This window comes from Ursus arctos, unplaced genomic scaffold (genome assembly GCF_023065955.2).
Source record: "Ursus arctos isolate Adak ecotype North America unplaced genomic scaffold, UrsArc2.0 scaffold_15, whole genome shotgun sequence".
Taxonomy (NCBI): Eukaryota; Metazoa; Chordata; class Mammalia; order Carnivora; family Ursidae; genus Ursus; species Ursus arctos.
Window position 1 is genome coordinate 8,814,247 of NW_026622819.1, and position 21,379 is coordinate 8,835,625.

General features: G+C 41.1%; 1 protein-coding gene across 1 annotated transcript in view; it reads right to left on the reverse strand.

Moving 5' to 3' along the window:
- The window catches only part of CTNND2 (catenin delta 2), an 885,151-nt gene that overhangs the window by 197,325 nt on the left and 666,447 nt on the right, over positions 1–21,379 (reverse strand). Inside the window, exon 11 of the mRNA XM_044386968.3 lies at positions 12,859–13,072. Coding sequence (XP_044242903.3) covers positions 12,859–13,072 — 214 coding nt within the window. The remainder of the gene's footprint in view (positions 1–12,858; positions 13,073–21,379) is intronic.

Consider the following 21,379-nt stretch of genomic DNA (forward strand, 5'->3'; position numbering starts at 1 on the left):
CACACAGGCTTTGGGAACAGAGGACTAGGGAAGGTACTGCATTTTCACTGTGACACTGAGCAATTTAAATCCGGCCTCAGGGGTCCTCTGGGAAGATCCAGGGCATCCGGCAGCATGATGACTGGTAAAAGGTAGGTGTTCAGGGATGTTTGTCTACCCCTTCTTGAAATACAGGAATGCAGAGAATACCCTGATTTTCAGGTTAGGCACACTGGGGAGCAATGAGAGAGTAAAAAGAGGACATAATGTAACATATCAGCTCCACAAACATCCACTGGTATCCTACTCTGCGGCATATGTAATAAAGGGTTATAACACTGACTTATACAGTCAACAAGTCTATATCGTACCATAACATAAAGGAGAACTCTTTAAAAATACTTCATATCAAAATGTCTTGCTCACTGGAATGCAGGAGTCACCATCTTGGTCATTAATAAAAGACCTACAACCTAGGAGAGGACAATCTATGATTGGAGGGAGGCTGGGTTTATGAAGACTGTGGACAGAGCAGGGCTTTCATCCTGGAACACTTAACGTCCAGACTTCATTTTGGGAGAGAGAAAGAAACTTCCATCTAAGTTGACGCACACTATTATTTGGGGCTTTTCACTTCTTTAAGCCTGAGCTTCATTTTCTTTTCTTTTTTAAAGATTTTGTTTTTTTATTTGAGAGAGAGAGAGACAGAGACAGAGAGGGGGAGCAGAGGGAGAAGGATAAGCAGACTCTGCGCTGAGCACAGAGCTCGACACAGGGCTCTATACCACAGCCCTGAGATCATGACCTGAGCTGAAATCAAGAGTTGGACACTTAACCGACTGAGCCACCCAGGTGACCCTGAGCTTCATTCTAGTAATAAATTACCATCACTTTCTCATCTCCATAGCCTGCTCCATTTTTCATCATAGCACTTGCCACTCCCTGAAATTATAGGTTTATTGTCTGTGTTGTCCACCATTAACACAAGCCCTACCATTCCACAACGGTTCTGTCAATGGATATTAAAAATCACTCAAAGTTTTGATACAGTCCACTTCTTTCCACGTAAATGAACTGAAGTCCAGGACCCTCCCAACCATGCCCTTTCTTCCTTCCTCCATCTGGCTTCCAGGCACCAGCATCATGGCCATTAGGAATGAGTGCCATACCCAGGGATGGTCCATGGCTAAAAGATACCTGGGTGTTCACCGAGCACCTGTAACCCAAGCACCTAACCTCACTGCCACACAGTAGATGCTCAACAATCATTTGTTTAACGAATGAATGAATGAGACTTATAGCCTACAGAGTGGTTTTAAACTCTAGAATTAAGAATGGGGTGAGCAGGAAGTCAGTGGTGTGAATTTTCTAATTTGGTTAGACTTGGCCTGGCTGGGGAGGAAATTACGTGCTCTGTGTAGGGTTCTAAGTCTTGCCATCTACTTTTGGATACAACTGGGCTACCTGCTATAGAGAAAAAACCCTAAAATGGTTAAAATGACCATTTAGAGGAGATAAGAGCAGACATCTCTGTAAAGAATGTGTGATACGTAGCTGGTTAGGAAATGAGTTGGGGTCAAGAGGCAGACCAACCACAGACACCCATCTCTTCTCCTCCTCAGTGGGGTGTTGCGGAATGATTCTTCCTCAGGCCTGCTGTTTCCTTCCTGTGGGTAGAGCACAATTCGTGGAGCACAAGCCCTCACTCGTTCTTCCGGTGCTAGGAGGAGAGACTTATCCAAATAATCAGCAGGCATGCATAGCTTTGGTTCAGTTCTATCTTCCTCCTCTCGGGAATGAGTGGCCAGAGGAAACTCTGGTTCCCGTGGTCTCCATGAGAATGTGTCCTGCGGGGCTGGTAGAGGAAAAGGAAGCCTTCCCTGACCCAAGTGCTGTCTGTGGAATGGTGGACACGTCCACCTAATCCTGGGCTTCGGTATTAGCCAACCCGCTTGGCAAACAGGCCTAGAGCCTGGCCTCCAACCTGACTTCTAAGAATAATGAGTTGGTAACGTGGCTTCCCTCTTCATTTTTGTTCAGGCCTTGTGTGGAAGAGAGGGTTCAGGTGAGGGTTCTAGAAACTATGGCCTGAGGACAAGCCATTTGCTTCTATCCATAAAGTTCTATTGAAACTTAGCTATGACCAATTTTTTAAATGTACTGTCGATAGCTCTTTTCACCCAATACAGGGAGAATTAAGTAGTTGTAACAGAGACCCTATGGTTTGCAAGCTAAAATAGTTATCATCTGGCCTTTTACAGGAAAAGTTTGCCAACTCCTATTCTAGAATCTAGAGAAATGTTGGAAAGGCATGTTGCTGCCAGAGCAATGCTTTCAGGTTTGGAAGCCAAGGAAAAGTAAAGGCAGGCAGGATTCAATGCCAGCAAACACTGCTCTCCTGAAGACAAAAAGAGCAGAGTCCAAATGCAGAAGCAGGGTCGGCAGGTGGCAGCTCAACTGAGCCTTCCTGAAACTTGTAGCAGAGCAGCGGAGGGAAATGAACCACAGAAGCACCTCCAGTCAGAGCAGCAGAAAGAGCCGACGGAAGATCTGGATCCTGGGGCCTGGAACATGGACAAGCAGGGAGACCTGAGTGGCACACAGCAGAGGTGCTCATGGATGCCCGAGTTGCTGTTGAGGGGGACTCTGCAGGCTTTGTGGAGGGAAAGAAATCACCTCAGTAAGAGCCGGTGCGGGGGTTTGTACTGTGTCACCCTAGCTGAGCTGGGACTACGCCTTCCTGAATTCCCTTCCCTTCTGGTTTCCGGGGTAAGGATGTCCACAGGAGAAATCTGCAGGCAACGTGGCAGGTGCTAGGGAAGCAGTAGGCGCTGGACTCTGACAGCTGCAGGCCCAGGGCACCAGGCCCTGCCGCAGGCTGTGGGCACTGTCATGGGTCTGTCGGCCGCCTCACGTTCTGGGGTGGGGCAATGGCGGCCGCAGAGCTGCCACTCCCACCACTTCTTATCCAGCTTCCATGTGTCCTGGGCCAGGCGTGTGTGGAACACTGTGGCCAAGGGAGCCAGCTTTTGTGTTTCTCTCACGTGGCCAATATGTAGCCAAGGAAAGGCAGAAGAGGGTTCCCATCTATCCTCATGGGTGCCTGCTGGTCCTTGCTCTCCCCTGCTTCATATCCAGCTTGTCTTCCTGATCTCTGCCTCCTGACCTATGTCAACTTCCTACTCAGCACCAGACATAGGCGAAGGCTTCCTCGGACTTCTTTACTAGCTCCTACCATGGTAGTAGGTCTCAGCTTGATAATAAGTCCCCCTGACCCTATCACCTATACTGCTCATGCTTTTCTGGTCAAAGCCCAGCTGAGATGCCTAGTAATGGAGTTGCTTCCACTGCCAGGATTTAAATGTTGCAAATGGCGGCAATGTTTCCAATTCCATGGGTGGATTCATTTTCCCTTCCACTGGTAAATGCATAATATCAAATTAATCTTTTGCTGGGATTTTGTCCCCTGATTCATTTTAAGTTCACCAATGGTGGACTCTGAAAGCCAGGCACCACTGGACTGGCCTCTCCTAACTGATTAAATCCAAAAAGATCTCCAATTACTCATCTTCCCTCAAATACAGTGGTTGGCAGAATAATGGTCTTCTAAAAATGTGCATGTCCTAATCCCCAGAACCGGTGAATATGTGACCCTTTACTGAAGATGTGATTAATTTAAATGGGTAGATTATCTTAGAGATTCTCTTGGATTATCCAGGTGAGCCCAACTAATCACATAGGTCCTTAAAAGCAGGCAACCACTCCTGGCGGCAGTCAGAGGGAAATGTGCCTATGGAAGATTTTTTGGAGATGCAATGCTGCTGCCTTTGAAGACAGTAGAAGTGGGGCTCCAGTCAAGGAATGCGGGCAGCTCTAGTTGCCGGAAAAGGCAAGGACCGATCCTAGAGTCTCCGGAAAGGAGCACAGCCCTGCTGACATCCTGATTTTAGCCCAGTGGGACTTATGTGGGATGTCTAACCTACGGAATTGGAAGGTAATAAACTTGCACTGTTCTACATGGCTAGATTTTTGGAAATATGTTGTAGCAGAAATACGTAACCACTACAGACTTCACTGAGTGGCTGCCATGGCCTTGGTTGGGGCTGGCCTTGGGGTACACACCTGTGTCTGGGATAACTGCTCTTAGGGCTTAGGATGGCTTCTTCTCTACAGGTGATGGCCATGGGCGAGAGTTCACACTCCTGGACAATGAGATGGGTAGCAGTTGACACTGAAGGTATGGTTGAGGCCCCGAAAGTATGTCAACAATTCCAGCATGAGGTAGCCCTGGGCTACCTAAAGAGGGACAGAGGGACAGAGAACCTTCTGGAAGTGGCCATGCAGAATAGAAAAGCTGGGGAGGATGATTTTTGTACTGTAGTTAATGTAAGAATTGTGGACTTTGAACTTCAACACCCGAGGGCAAAAGACTGATTTTCAGGCTTTAGCTCCTTTGAACATTAAAGTCTTTGGACTTCTTCAACATAAAAGTGGGTTGAAACTTTGATTTTTAATTTCTCCTTGGCAATTCAATATTTGGTGGGGTTCATATTAACATTTGAGGTATCTCTATGTTGCTGACATTTCATTATAGGAATGTCTCCATTCAGTTTTATCTTTGTGATGCTGTTTAATCTTATGGCAGAACCTCTGATATGCTATGTTAGTCAACATGGCTGGACAATATTTGGGATATGAAATAAACCTGGGACTTAATTTTACATTTTGGGAACATGGTGACCCTGAATTAGGTAAATGGTGTGCTATCTGGACCCATTTCAGCACCTCTTAATATATGAAATGCCTAACAGAAGTCCCAGGTGATCACCAAAAAGCTCAGGAAGAAAGAGGAGAGGCTACCTTGACAAAATGCTTAGCTTCTGCTTTGGAGAGATGAGCCCTGTTTCTAGGTGATCACAGCAAAAGGGATAAGAGAAAACAGACTTGAGGATGCCAGTAGGGAAAATGCTTTCCCTCTGTTCCAGTGCCTCTTTCCATGAAGGGTGTTTATAGTTAATGCTACATCCTAGACTTCTTTTGAAATAGTAAACTCACTTGGCTCATAGACCTAAAGGAATGCCTCCAACTTGGCTTCTATCAGTAATAGAGGCAATACCTAATAATATTTACACTTTGCGGTATCTGTGAAACTGTTCAGAACTCATGCAGGCAAGAGATTATTAATGGGAACATAATGGAACAAAGAAGAAAATGGAAGGAGTATCCAGCAGATGAGACATTTTATTTTATTTCTGTAATATGCAAAACAGATGGAGGTGAGTTGGCTGGTGAAGCTGTAGGGAAAGCCAGGACAGCCCAGGATAAACACAGAGGGGACTCCATTCCGATAATCCAAGGAGGTGGCTGACTGTCCTAGTGGAACCTAGGGAAGATTCACGCTCAGAGAAGGCAGGCACAGGGGATGTAGAAATGAGAAGGGAGGCTACCAAAGGGTGATTGGTTGAAAGGAAGCAGCTGCCCACACTCTCATTCTCCACTCCTGCCTGTGCGCAGAGAACACCCTGCCCTCTCACTGTCCACTCCTACCCAGGTGGAAAGAACACCTGACAGCCAGAAAATTACTGGCCCCTCCCTATAGGCCAGACACATAAACAACTCAGAAGACTATTCTCCAAAGAGATTGACCACAGTAGGGGAGAACAGAAAAGCTAATGTGGATATGTAAGCCTTACAGGAAAGTCCGCCTCCTCAACAAGATACTTGAAGGGCTCCCCATCACAACAGCTCATGCCTACCTGCTCACCTGAAGCCAAGCTCAAAATTAACAAGCTTCACTGATGTGCATAGAGCTCAACTCTCTACTCTTTCTGTCTTAAAAATGAGCAGAGATTTCATCCTTTTTTATTGCTAAGTAATATTACATTGTGTGTGTGTGTGTATACATGTATATACGTGTGTGTGTATATATATATCACATCTTATATAACACCATATAGATACCATATATACACACCACATCTTTATCCATTCATCAGTCGATGAGCACTTGGGCTGTTTCTATAATTTGAAAGTTCACTGTGTATATACCGTCATTCAAGTGTATTGTTCCTTAAAATACACGGTTTTATAAACTTATGTGTAGAAGCATATGGGAATAGCCATGTGCTCAACTGCTTGAAACTACACTATATATAAACCTTCATTAAAGTAACATTTTCTTTCATCCAAAAAAAAAAAAAAAAAAAAAGAACAGAGAACTGAGGATCTCTCCACATTTAAAGTAAGCCTGCAAAATTAATGAGAAAGACTCCCATAAAAACAAATAAAAAGAAATGACACCAGAGAAAGGTGAGATGATTTATGATAAAAGAAAACAAAGTTTGGTTCTAAGTAATATCTTTACAGAAAAGCAAGAATAGTTTACATCATAAAATAAGATTTGGGGTTATTAAAACAACAAAAGAGAGTTCTCAGAATTAAAATAATGATACTATTAATATAAATAATAATAATGTTTCCCTAGATCCCTGCAAAAAACAAAACAAAACAAAACAACCCTCATCGATAGATTGAGAGAAATTTTGGATACTGGAGAAACCTCTCATGATAAAAAGACAAAGGGCTCCAAATTATATATGAAAATAGAAGAGAAAGTTAAAGTCCAAGAGGTTCAAAATCTGACTACCAACAATTCTAAAAAGAGGATAGAGAAAATGAATGAACTAAAAAGAAACGAGAGTTTTCTGGCACTTAAGGTCATGACTCTTTAACATGGAAATGTTCAATTCCAATGAATTTTTAAAAAGCGCAAACCTAGATATCTCATCACAGACTTTTATGTGTCAGGGATAAAATTAAGTTATAGAAAATATTTCCAAGAAAAATAATTTCTATCTAACCATATCTAATAAATATCAATCATGTATGATAATTTAAAACTGACATTTTCAGAATTTCATCTCCTAAGGACCTTAGTTAATTAATTAATATTTGAAACTTATAAGAGAATAAACCAAAAGAGAGGGGGGCCTGGGATCTAGGAGACAGACGTCCCAACCATGGAGAGCAATGCAGCAGTTCTAGAGAGCAATCATCAAATTCTGCCCCCAAATAGAGGATTCTGCTCATGAGATTTCTGGAAAACCAGGGAACTGATGATCAAAACCACAGGCAAGGTTGAGTCGGTGGGTGTTGTAGATGATGAAGGATCTGTTAGGTCTGAGCCTAGAAATGTACTCTTTTGATGAGGATCATCACTTTGGACCCACTGGGAAAGAAATGTGAGGACTGGGTACCACATGGGTCTGCTCTTCCCTCGTAATGCGAAGGCTCCTCTCTGGCTTTCAACTTCTGAGCTGAGCTATAGAAAACCTTGCAAAACGGACTCTGGTTGCAGAATAGATTGCAAATATATTCAAGCTTGACAATGTAAAAGTCAAGTACGATGACAGAGGTTGTGAAGAAGGTGAAGACACAGAGCACTAATATTCTTATCTTATAAAACGGGTGATGAGATAATGTTTTTATTAGATGGAAAAGACAGAAGCTTAACTTTGAAGTTACCGATGCATTTGCTGAGCAGCCAAAGGCAATGACCCCATCACTTTGGAAAGGAGAAGGCAGAGTGGTGAAAATGTGAAAAATCCTTCTCCATCATAGTAGAAAGTCAATATGAAAAGACTGTGGTAACTGATTACATAGAGTGAAATAAGCATATTATTTAAAGACATGGAATAACCACGAGAAAACTAAAAAAAAAAAACAAACAAACAAAAAACAAAGAAAAGCTGAGGCTGAAAGCCTCTGAGGGACTGGGAGTGTCTAATACCAGAAGACAGATGAGGCAGGGGACTGTTATTTTCATCGTAAGCATCTTTATACAATTTCATCTTTTGACCATATATAGCCATTACTTTGATTGAAAATATTAAAATGCATCTAACTATCATCTTTGCCACTTCCAATCCTTCACAAGTAAATGCTTTAAAAAGATGCATTAAGAAATCAGGCCAACTGATTAAGCAACACTATTAAGCCCTTATGGTTCTACATTTATTTGCATTGCTTTATTTCCTTGATCAACAAATCTGTTTGCTCACATCTGGGAAAAGATGAAGGACCCCCTAACGCCCTAGACCCGGGTCTGTATTAGTTTCCTAGGGCTGCCATAAGAAAGTACTACCAATTAAGTGACCAAAACAACAGAAACTTACTATCACAGTTCTGGAGGCTGAAAGTCAAAGATCAAGATGTCACCGGGGTTGGTTCCTGCCAAGGCTGTGAAGAGAATCTGCTCCCAGCGTCTTTCCTGGCTTCTGGTGTTTTTGAGCAAACTGTGGCATTCTTTGCTTCGAAGAAGCATTACCTCATCTCTGCCTTCATGTTCACATGGCCTTCTCTCTGTGTGTATCTGTGTCTAAATTTCTTCTTTTCATAAGGACACCAGCTATATCAGATTAACAGCGCACCCGACTCTAGTATCCTAACTTCACTAATTACATCTGAGTCACGTTTTGAAGGGCTATGGGTTAGGGCTTCAACATATGAATTTGGGGGGCACACAATTCAACTTATAACAGACTGGGCATTAAATCAACTGACCTAATGCTGGTAAGTAAAACTGTTAAACTGAGGGCTGTCTCTTTAACTGAAAGGTTAAGACTATTTGGGAATCTGAAGCACAAGATGCAAGAATATACTCTGCTCTTGGAGAATCAGAACTCTTAAGGACACTTGCATTCAACAGAAATAAAAGTTATTTATTAAGTTTTATGGTTTAATAAATAGTGGTTTATTATGATATGTAAAGCATTCTGAAATCTTTAGTTGGGCATTTCAAAATTCAGGCTGATTATTTCCATATTTAGAGAGAGAAAAATTATATTAGTCAAGCCCAAAGGACATGCAGCATTTGTAACCAAAGTTTATTTGCTTAGGATATTTCAAGTAATGGCTAGCATATAATAGCTTCAACTGGATTTAAATAAAATTCTGATCATCATCTCATAGTAATTATTGCATAGGAAGAAAATTATTTATTGCAAGGCCTAACAGGCAGAAGCAAAATACATTCTGCTGTGAATAGATACTGCCATGCAAACCGGCAGATTTTTTTTAAGCATGCATGCTTATGTGTTGAATGTAAATGCATGTAAATAGCTCTGTTTTAACATTTTATTATTGTTCAAACAGTTTGCCAAGGAATACTCAGTAAATAATTTAAAGCTCTGCAAGAACATTTCTTTCTTTTAGTCTTTTATTGTTTATAATTTGGTGCTCTACATCCTTCTGGTTATACAGCCTAGGTCTGATCTAAAATCTCGTTTAGAGACATGCTTTATTATTTTTTAAAAATCACTAACATTGTTCTTTTCGATATCTGCTTACAAGACATCTTAGTTTGTAAATATCTAAAAGAGGAATTCAAAGGGTATTTCACCCTCCCTCCCCCTATACATATAGATTTTTAACACACCTTGTTGTTCATGCATTTGCTAATATTCAGGGAGGAGAATGCAGGAGAGAAAGCTCCCGTGTACTGATGGGGCTCTGTCACGCACCAAGCCCTTAGTCCTTGCTGGACTCTCTATTAGGTCCGCTGCAGAATTACAATGCAAGTAAAGGGTATAGTCGTTTCACTGAAATCACTGTTTTATTAATTCATGCATACCTATCTAACCTAATTCTGAAAAGGCTCTGAGGAGGGTCCTTGTGACAATGTGACAACAGCGGTGAAGAAAGGCTTTGTACTCTTATGGCTCCATCCTCCAGAGCCACCATGAGCCTCAGTGCTCATCTAATTAAGTTTCACATTTAGCAGCCAACAAGGCATGGGTGGGACAATTCCAAACAGAGTCACCAAACATCCCAGTGGACGCTGGTGGAAGCATCGTGTGGGTCCGCTGAACGTCAACCCTGAGCATGCAGACGTCCAAGGATCAGTGCACACCTGACACCCGCAGAAATTCCAAAGCACTTGAACAATGAATGATGAAGGATGAATGGGGAGCGCGAGCGTAGCGTAGCAAAGCGTTTACCAGACTTGGGGGGAGACAAGAGTCTCAGAGGAGGAGTGGAAAGAGAATGGCAGATAAGACAAATGGGGGATTTTGATGTCCTCGAGGTTAAATCAGTTAGCTGTACTAAAATACTGGATTCCCAAAGCTGCCCAGGAGCCGACAGAATGCAAGCTTTCACAGCTCGCTCTGGCAGACGAGGGCTGGGCTGGTGCTGAAGAGGAACACAACACTTTAAGGCTCTTTGAGGTGAATTCATTGGCCTCATTTTACTTTTGCTCAGGCAGGGCAGTCAGCGCTGGCTTGATCTGTATCATTCATGCTATGTCTACAAAGAAGTTAGCAGAACCTTGATGGTTTCCAGGCACCCTCAGATTTCTGCCAGCAAGGGAGTTCAGAAGGCTTTATTACTGCAGACTGGCCTGCAGCAGCAATTCCTTCCACGCTGTTATGTTCTAGTACGTGCTTGCTTCTGATTTCCCTTTCTAGAGTAGTAGCTTGGCTAAGGGGCTTACCGTGTTTCAATAGTATCCACCATGGCAACCCCAGAAACCATGAGCTTCAACCCATCGAAATGTTTTAACAACATGTATTTCTTTGAAAAACTTAAAATTCATGCCTGGAATGCAGCCACGCACAATAAGACCGTGACTCTAGAATGGCCGAAAACATCTACTGAAGTAGCAAGCACTGTCCTTCTGAAACCAGTCAGCTCCAGTGGCTTGGATGGCGCCATGACAGAAGTCAGCATTTCTTCCAGGAGGGAACGTGGAATGATTGTTGGCCACCAGCACATGCTGATGCAGAAACACTGGGTCATGACATGACAATGGGTACAAAGGAGCAGGAGAAGGGGCATGTGTACTGTCTGCATGTCAATACTCCATCCTTCCCACAGCCAAAGGAAACTTCTCCACATTCTGAAGAGATTACCTGCCTTTGATGTTTCCAAATGAGGCTCTCATAGAAGTATTTGATGCCCCCCGGGTGCATTAAATGGGAGACACCCAGCATCTGTCAGAAGCCGGGCTGCCTAGTAGCTTTGAATATCAGAAGAAGCACGGGCATGCGCAGCGGACAAGGTCAGGGGACAGAGCTACTGTTGCCATTTCCTTCTGGTTTAAGCCATCAATCACCTTAGCCTTTTGCATGTGGCCGAGTTTCCTTGGCAATGAGATAAGCCACTCCAGAGGGTTTTGCGTTGGGCCAAATGGAAATTTTAGCAAAATCCAGTTCTTTTAAAATCATGAAATGGATGCATATCGTGCATAGTGGAAGGTGTCCTTTAGTTTTGTGGGCCTCATGCGTCCACTGGCAAGGCCTTAATGCGCAGAAGCACCATGATGTTTGCTTTCCATCACATACACGGAGTCCTTTCCCTCAATCTGAAAGTAGGGATGGGGTCTCCTAACTGTAATGGTAGGGTATACTTCCAATTATTTACCTTACCCCCCGAACTATCCTACATGTCATAATATGTGTGTAACAATAGTTTTACCTTACCCGATCCGTATTAGTTTGATGTGAAACATCACTTTAATAACACTGTAACTTAACAACTGATTTTTTTTTCTACAAAGACAATTCTCCACTTAGAGAAATGCAAAAAAGAAAGCAAAAGAAAAGCGACTGGGGTCTAGTACTAATTTAGCTAAGAGTGGGAAAGAGATGTGACGATAACCTTAAAGGGTGTAAATTTAAGAAAATAGGCTGAAGCTGGGAGTCCTGACCTCAGCCTGAACAACTATTTATGACTCTCAGCTTGAGCAATGTATTTTCTTAAAAACACAAGTTTACGCGTGTCTCACGAGTGTAGCTTCAAGGAGGTTACGGAATCAAGACAGAAGATCAGCGGTATCACAGAGAATTATGAGATCCTTTTTTGAGAATCAACCTTGCAATCCATTTGCCAAATGCTTGAAGGGGAATTCTGATGAACGAAAAACCAAATATCACCTAAAACAATGTGGATAATCAAGAAGCGTACTCCGAACACCCATACTGAGGTCCCTTAGGTTGCTGGCGTTCCAGCAAGGAAAAGTGCACATTTAGAAGGTGAGGGATAAGAGTGCAAGCTAATGTTTACCCATTATTCCAATGGTCACAGATGCCAGGAAAGGTACTGGCTAAATGCTTCAATGTTCTCCTTCATCAAACCCTCATGGCGCTAGCAGGTGCTATGCTAGTGATCTCCACTTTACAAAACTCAAAAGTTCTGTGTTCACAGAAAGGCTGGCTCTCATGTTCATGTCTGAGAAATTCCCTACATGTAAATATGTAAACATATAACATATACATATGATATATGTAAATATACAATATATGCATATAAAGTATATGTAATTATATAATATATGCATATAATGTATATGTAAATATACAATATATAAATACATAAATATATGTTAAGAGAAATTTCCTAATATGTAATCCTATAACCTAGGGACTTTTAGTAGGCATAAATATTTTTTTCAAGAAATTAACTGTTAAGCATGAGATCTCTGTTCTTAATCACATTATAAACCAGAATATATACCTCATTAATAACAACTCACATATCTTGTCCATTATCAATTCCTACTTAATGCCATTTTAATGATCACCTGTGGGTCTTGTAAGATGCTGAGCTACTTGTAAATCAAGTGACAAAACTGAAATAGGGTCATCGAATCTTAGAAGGGTTATGTTTACTGGATTCTAATGATCTCATTTGGTCAATCCACAGGTGCTAAATTAGATATCCTTTTATTCGCTCCTTCAGCTCATGTGTCTTGGGACTGCCCATAGTGTTAGCCTCCCAGAGGCCCCGTGCCCACCCTCCTCGGTTAGCATTTTTGCTACCATGCTGGATCATGGAGACTCTATCTTGAGAGGCAGGTGTGCTGTTCGTAAGGATTCTAACCTGTGACCAGCTCCCGGATCTCCAGGTCGGTGGTCTTGCGGAGCAACCTCACCAGTGCCGGGATGCCACCACAGTTTTTCAGGGCGATTTTGTTGTCATCGTTGGCCTTCCCATATACCAAGTTTCTCAAGGCTCCGCAGGCACTACGGTGGACTTCCGTCATCCGATGGTCCAGCAGGTCCACCAGGAGCTGGATGCCTCCTTGTCTCCTTATCTGCAAGGGCACAGGGAACGACTTTTGCCTTAGAAAGTAAGCTTTCACTATTTAGACCAAAACAGGTTTTTCTTTGGACTAGTTGCTACAGTTAATGTCACTGAACTGGCTTTAAGCACACAGAGGAAAAAAGAAAACAAGTGTTCTCTTTAGATCTGATTGCGTTTACTTGCTCTCATAGCCTACTGATAACATTGCAAACATACCTCCTTTCAAGTTATAGATTTTGGAAAGGTGATTTTTCACTACATACAAGAGGTCTTCGACATTTCTCTCTAGAAAAATATGGCCCATATTCATGGCATGAAGCAGATGGAGAAGCAAGAGAAGCTTCTCACTCCTGAGACTTATTAAACTTAACCACCGTCTTAAAGGGCTGCGGGATTGATGGACAAAATGTTAAAATTATGCTTAATCAGAACATTCTCCCAACATCTTAAAGAAACCAGAAGCTGATGAGAGACCCAAAGAACTGACGCAAGGATTTTCATCTAAGAAGCCCAGGAAGATAAGAAAGTCATGAGAGCTAGTCAGAACACTAAGACCAATACATGTTACGCTTAACTCAGGTATTTGACTAATACCAACAAAATCACATTACATTTTGATGTTTCTTTTACCCAAAAGAATTTTGATTTCTTAAACTAATAAAAAAAAACACCTTGCAATATGTCTCTAGATGGGTCTTCTCCTTGCTGTCTTTTAATGTTTAAACTAATTTTTATTTATTTATTTAATAATAATATTTTTTTTATTATGTTATGTTGTCACCTTATAGTACATCCCTAGTTTTTGATGTAAAGTTCCATGATTCATTAGTTGCGTATAAACTAATTTTTAAATTAAAACAGAAAACCAATGGGCTAGTTACCATATAGACCATTTCATGGAGTTTCATCAGCAAAGCCGTATTTGAATATTTCTGCATTTATTTATTTATTTTTAAAAATATTTTATTTATTTATTTGACAGAGAGAGACAGCCAGCGAGAGAGGGAACACAAGCAGGGGGAGTGGGAGAGGAAGAAGCAGGCTCATAGCGGAGGAGCCTGATGTGGGGCTCGATCCCATAATGCACGGATCACGCCCTGAGCCGAAGGCAGACGCTTAACCGCTGTGCCACCCAGGCACCCCTGAACATTTCTGCATTTATATGGAAAAAATTACATGATTCATTCAGTAATACTGTCTTCTTTTTTTAACTTCCATTGTCCCTCAGGGACTGATGAATTATGGTTTGCTGCGAACGGTTATAATTTGGCATTTCCCTACTTAGTTTTCTTACCACAGAAAACTCATTAGTCCCACAGATGTGCTGGACACGTGGCTACACCCCCACCCTTTCAAAGGTGCAAAAATGTGACTTTCTCTGTGAAGCTACTCCAACCGCACTATTTAAAACTGCACCCTGAACCAGCCCCTCCCCAATTCGGCATTCTTGAAACAACAGAATTCATCACATTCCTTGCCATGCCCTGACTTCTTTATTATGTGTATTGTCACTGACTGTCTGCTAGGACGTCTGTTCTTGGCGGGCAAGCCTGCTTTTGTTCGCTCCTAGATCTCTGTTCCTACGCCAAGCGCAACGCCAGTCCCACAGCAGATGTTGAACAAAAATCTGTTGGGTGGATGAGGAGGGAGACTATTATCCGTGACAGTCGTGTTTCTCAGATTTGTTAGAACTTGGCTTTTCAAAACCGGGTAATCGCTCTCTTTTCAGGAACCCCCGTTCTGGAAACGGTTAGGAATGCCTCCAGGGGGCTACCCCACCACTTCCTACGTGGCTTCTGGATAAAATGAGGGCCTGCATCATCCCCATGAGGTGGGCCCTCCGATAATTCAGAATCTGTCTATACGAATGACTTTCATCATGAAAACAGAGAAAGCTGAAATTCTCACAGAATTCCTGGGTGCAGAGTCCCTCATTTGAGGAACGTGAGTGTGGTGGCTCACATATCTCACATCCTGTGGGAGGGACCAGGGATGGAAGAGGGGAGGACAGACACCAGGACAGGAGGACAGGGCTGTGGAGGAGGGCATTAGCTTCCCTGAGGTGTCTGCGCAGCCTGCGGGGGTGGGTACACGCAGGGAAAGTGGCTATGGGGGTTACTGAGTCCATTAAAACAAGTGAGAAAGAGGCAGAAAACAACTTTTCCCCAACACAGAGTTTTACCAGTGTTTCACCCACTCAAGAGAGATGCAGTTTGTAATCACTATTCACGAGTCCCACACATGAATCTGGGTTATAACTATACCCACAGCAAGATAATACTTCAGAAAGGATGTCCATGTGTACAGAAGTTTAAACTGTGAATGCTGTTTTCTCTGTGTGTACTTGCATGTGTGTGCTTTAGTCAAAAATATTTGGGTTTAATGATCTTAATAATGATGAAACCATTTAAAAAGAGGCAATGAAGCCATTTTTACAGTTAACCAATTGGTTATATATTAAAAGCAGATGGTGCAGTAAATCTATCTATCCATCCATCCATCCAACCATCCATCCATCCATCTTATCTGTATCTATATATTTAGCTATATTGTATCTTACAATTAGTATTTCTAATTTATAACTTATTTTCTCATTCATACAACTTAATGCATTAAGCTATTAAAATATTATTTCAAAACATTAAAAGAAAAAGGAATTCAAAACAAATGCATTATCAATTCCTAATGGTACAATGTGAACACAGTGTTTGCAGTGGGACCCGAATTAATGCCATATATCTGAATTTATAATGCAATCTAAAGTTTTATTTTAATCTATTTAGAGAAACATAACTAAGATAAGCTTTTTCTTTTGCTCTGATTTTGGGGGGCATCCCTGGATCATATATAAAAAAAACTTTTGTTTTCTTGGCTTGAATTTTATCTAAGAATTTGGGAATCCCAAAGCCAAACCTTAGTGAGAATTGAGCTCACAGACATGAAATGTGATGGTCAGGCCATTGGTTCGGCTTCCTCCTGCTGCCTCCGCCATCATAAAAGGACCAGGACAGAAGGTGAGAGGTGGAGAGCCTCAGTTCTCTTGCAGGGTGTCTATCGATGGCAGGACTTCTGGGCGCTATGGATTGCCGTGGACGGGTCTGGGTGCTGTCCTCTGCACTTCCCCCCTGCTTTGCTTTTCTCCTGGATCCTGCCTCCCATTAACTTCTCCCTGCACCCAGTTCTTCTTGTTCCTTCTTATATCCAACCATAAACTCTTATAAGACTCCAAACAAACCTATGTTAAACATTAATAAAGTATAACTTCTCTTTGAAAAATGATCAGGGGAAACTCTTTTTCTTGAAATAACTCCTTTACCATCTCTCCTACTAACTGGCCAGCAATCTCTTTTCCATTTATGCTCCCCACTGGGCACTCCACACCCAGCAGGTGGGGCCCATGTTCCAGCCCACATGCTATTATTCCAGGCCAGTTTGCCTTCTCCCCTTTCTCCCTTCATCATCTTCATGCAGAGTTCTTCAGAAGGCTATGTTTAATATTTATTAAAACAGTGCTAATCAAATGTCATATAATATCAGATCTAATATATGTAAAATAGAATAAAATAAAATGCACGAGAAAAACATCTGCCGTATGGTAGTAAGTTAGTAAATATTTATCAGACGAATGGAAGAATAGTGTGGTTGGCTGTCATGTTAGTTTCCTTCCCCCTGTTATTTTTACTACTTTAAAGCAGACATTGTTTTTAGAGCAGTTTTACATTCACAACAGAACTATGCAAAAAGTACAGAAAGTTCCCATGTTCCACCTGCCCCCACACGTACACAGCCTCCCCCCTTAGCACATGTACTGAGTGGTACATTCGTTGCAAATGATGAACCTCCATTGACGTATCATAATCACCCTAAGTCCACAGTCTACAGTACAGTCCACTCTCTGTGTTGTGCATTCTCTGGGTCTTGAAATACGTATAATGATATGTATCCATCATCATATAGAATAACTGCACTGCCCTGAAGACCTGAAGAGTGCCCACCTACTCATCCCTTCCTGCCCCTAACCTTGGAAACCACTGATCTTTTTCTTTTCTCCATAGTTTGCCTTTTCCAGAATATCACAGAGTTAGAATCACATAGTATGTAGCCTTTACATATTGGCTTCTTTCACCTAGTTCTACGTATTTAAGATTTCCTCATGTCTTTTCATGGCATGATAGCTCATTTCTTTTTAGAGCTGAATAATATTCCATTATGTGGATGTAGTATACTTTATATATCCATAAAGACAGCATGGTTGCTTCCAAGTTTGGGCAATTATGAATAACGCTGCTATACATAATCATTTGCATGTTAGTGTATAGACAAAAGTTTTCAAATTCTTTGGGTCAATACCAAGGAGCACAACTGCTGGATTGTATAGTAAGAGTATGTTTAGTTTTACACGAAATTGCCAAACAGTCTTCGACAGTGGTTGTGCCATTTTGCATTTCTACCTCCAATGAATGAGAGTTCTTGTTGCTCCACATCCTCACCAGCATTTAGTGTTGTTAGTTTTTTTGATTTTGGCCATTCTAATAGTTTATAGTGGTGTTTCATTGTGTTGCCTTCTCTTTTAAAAGTGACCTGTGATTCAGATTTACTTACATTAATACCAATGACTGAATAAAAACCATCATTTGTTGAACTACATACAGGGAAAACAATAGCCTGAATCAGATCTGGAATGAACAATTTCCTATCTGCTACTTTCCTGAACTTGATAGACTCAAGGAATGACTGGGAAGGCCTTTTCATTCATAACTTGAGTAGACAACCATAAATTCATTAACTAAATGATTCTTTGATAGATGGTCCACTTCAGTCAGTTGTTTCTATGTCAAGAGCTCACATTTATGCTTTGCTGTAAACTTCAGGTATCTAGATTGAGAGATAGTCTCCAAGAAGTAAGGAAGATGGAGGCTGATGAACCCCTCAGCAGGAGAAGTAAAAAGATCAACCAATGAAACAAAGCAAAACGATGCCCTTCTGCCTGTCCTTTCAGGTCGTTTAGAGAGACGGCATTCTTCAACTCGACACAGACAGTCTCTGGGGATGAAGGTTGGGATGCGTGTGTTGCAGAATCAGTGAAGCTCACCCAGTTTGTATCAGGGGAGAGTGAAAATTGCCTCCACGCCTTTGTCACACAGTAACCCGCTGTTTTCACAATTTAAACTCTGGAACTAGAACTGTCTAAAGTCATCCAAGAGTAAGATGCAATGGTTTTCTTCCTTGTTTTTTCATTACAAGGCAGAATATATATAAGCCTTTTAAAATCAGGAAACAAATGGATGGGCAATTAAATTAAATACAAGAAAAATGCAGGTAATGCAATATCACCCATTTCAAAAAAAATGGGGCCCTGCCACTAGGTGAACTTGTTACTCTTAACATTATCTGCATTTATGTAGAATAAAATATATTTACCAATGAATTCGCTATTATCATTAAATTGATATCAACATCAATGAATAATTTAGAACATTTCCAATTACAGCGGGGTTTGTGAGCTCATGACAGTCTTCATAAAATGATAATGATGATGATGATGGATAGTGGGTTACAGAGTACTTTACCAGGGAATAGAATTCCTCTTGGGGGTACCTATTTTCATTTAGAGAAATGCTAGGAAAAGTGGCTTTGAGGATAGTGAGACGCTGACGAAAGGGCTACAGGTGTTCTTGGCAATAAGAAATTGCTCACCCGCTCTGCTACTGAAATGGGGAGGAATTTAGAACTGGGGAGAGAAGAAGGAAGAGGCTGGAGTAGCCTTTTGTTTAACCTATTGGTGATGAAATCAGATCCTTAAATAGCTAAGGACCTGGGTAAACATTCCATACCTCTCCAGGATCTACTTGGTTTTAAGCAAAGTGGATACATCTTTGCGCTTCTGGTTGAGTGCTAAGAGAAACTAAGCTGGACCTGCAAATTTTAACAATGGATCGCAGGATTAATAACACGCAGCACCTCTCTCACTTCACGTATTTGTAAGCAATCAACTCACAATGCCTGCAAAATGGTTCACAGAAAGCAGACTAAAAACAGGTGCTTTGGACTCCGCGATTTTAGCAAATTCTTAATTCATGTTAGTTTTCAATGGTGTTGGTTTAAACAAGAAAAAATAGGTATAGTTGTTTTCTGTTCCCTATGGGGTTTAAAAATTAAATACTTTTCTCTGCTTAAAAAGCTGCTGTTAGGTACAGCGTTTGTCGATCTAAAGCCAGAAGCTGAACCAGAGGTAAGTGAAACTCACTTTTCCTTTTTAATGTAGAAATTGCAAAGGTATCAGTTTGTAAAATACATATCTTTCCTCACTGAATTCTATCCCTTCCCTCAGAGTAAAGCCAGTTAACCAGTGTTTCCAGATAGTTTGAGTTGATGTGGGTACCCACGGTTGTCTCCGAGCAACCCAGAAGTACAATTGATAAAGGCCAAAGTCTTTTTTAGTTTTAAGGTAGAAATTATTTTTGAGAATTTTGAGAGAAAATATTATCTCTGTAGTTGTGCAGAATGATCTACTTTCTCCAGTCCATAGGTGAACCAAGATGGATTATGTTTCTTTTTAAATTACGTGTTAGACAGCAAGTGTATTGCAGTGTTTGAAGGGGGGAGCTGGCTTTGAGGCGGAAGCAACAAGGTTCAAATCATTCTCCCTCCCTGAAACCTGTGTCCCCTGAGGCAAGTTACTTAAATGTCTGTAACACATGAACAAAACGTGAACTTGTCTCATGGGGTTGTTTTCTGGAGTCAATGAAACTTCAAATGTGAATTATTTAACAAAGAGCTCAACAAATATTATCTGTCAAGGAACTACCCATTGTATTAACTTATTAAAAGGATATTCATAATTGACTTATTGCCTGGTCGATATATGAATTAACTTAGTAATCTAATGAGTTATTATATAGCATATGATAGAGTCAGTGAAAGGTATACAATTCAGAGTTATAGCTTCATAAATTTTGTTTAGTGTGTAGACTGTTTATTATCTAATAGTCATTAATCTCATCTGGTGTATAGCTAATGAGATTAAATAAGGAATATATTTACTCTAGAATGAGCTGTAGTCACTCTGTTGTCATTTAAAAAATATCAAGGGGTGCAGCATCAATATTGTACCCATGACATATTTTGCTAGCTATACTTCCAAGGAAGTACAGGAATTAATTAATCTGTAGTTTTAAAAAGAACAGAAGGGCAGTGGTTTTTCTTGGTATGGTAAATTAATTGATCAAAAAAAAAACACATTGAAAAATAATTTTAAGGTGATACTAATTAGGAAAAAAAAAGAAAATAACTTTTCTGAAATATAGAGAGAATTATTAAGCAAAAAGAGAGAAAGACCATGTTTTGATTTAACAAATTAGCTTCTGGGGCGCCTGGGTGGCACAGCGGTTAAGCGTCTGCCTTCGGCTCAGGGCGTGATCCCAGCGTGATGGGATCGAGCCCCACATCAGGTTCCTCCGCTATGAGCCTGCTTCTTCCTCTCCCATTCCCCCTGCTTGTGTTCCCTCTCTCGCTGGCTGTCTCTATCTCTGTCAAATAAATAAATAAATAAATAATCTTTAAAAAAAAAAAACAAATTAGCTTCTAACGAACAGATTTGAAAATGCAACTTGTAGCAAATGACGCAACCTATAACTAAAGATTTAACTGGCAACAAATTAAATGACTGGAAGGCTCTGGTCTCATGAAGATTTCCTACATGTGGCCTGATGTAGGCTGTGCAGGAGTTTTGGCTTCATCTCCGTGTCTAGCAGAAAGCTACTTGGTTTTTGAACATATGGAAAAGATGAAGAAGTCTGCAAATACATTATTACTGTTGTTTGAATTCCCTTATTTTTCCCAGTGTAAAGACCCCCCACATTCCGAGAATCTTCGTCGCCCTGTACAGATTTCCAAACCCAGCTCCTGCCCCGCTCAACATGTTCTCAGCTGGCACTGGGGACCATCACCAAGGCAACTGCCTATACCTATAACAACACGAACATCTTGAAGGGCGATTCTGGACATTTTTCCTTTTTTACTACCCTCAATTTTAGAAAAGTAGCTGATATTGTATTGGGTTATGGATTGGTAATAGGTTCCCGGCCATAACCCTGGCTAAAGAAAACCATTTTTCATGAAAATCTCTGAAATGATCTATTTTATAGCAATTCAACATTTCCACTTCTCATCACCTTGGTGATCCCATTCTTTAAAGAAATAAAGGAAAGAGGGGGAAAGACCTTTATTTTAGTCTGCATGTGGACCATGATTCCACAGAGTGATGCATTTTATGCGACACTTAAAAAACATTACCTGAAACACCACAAACATTACA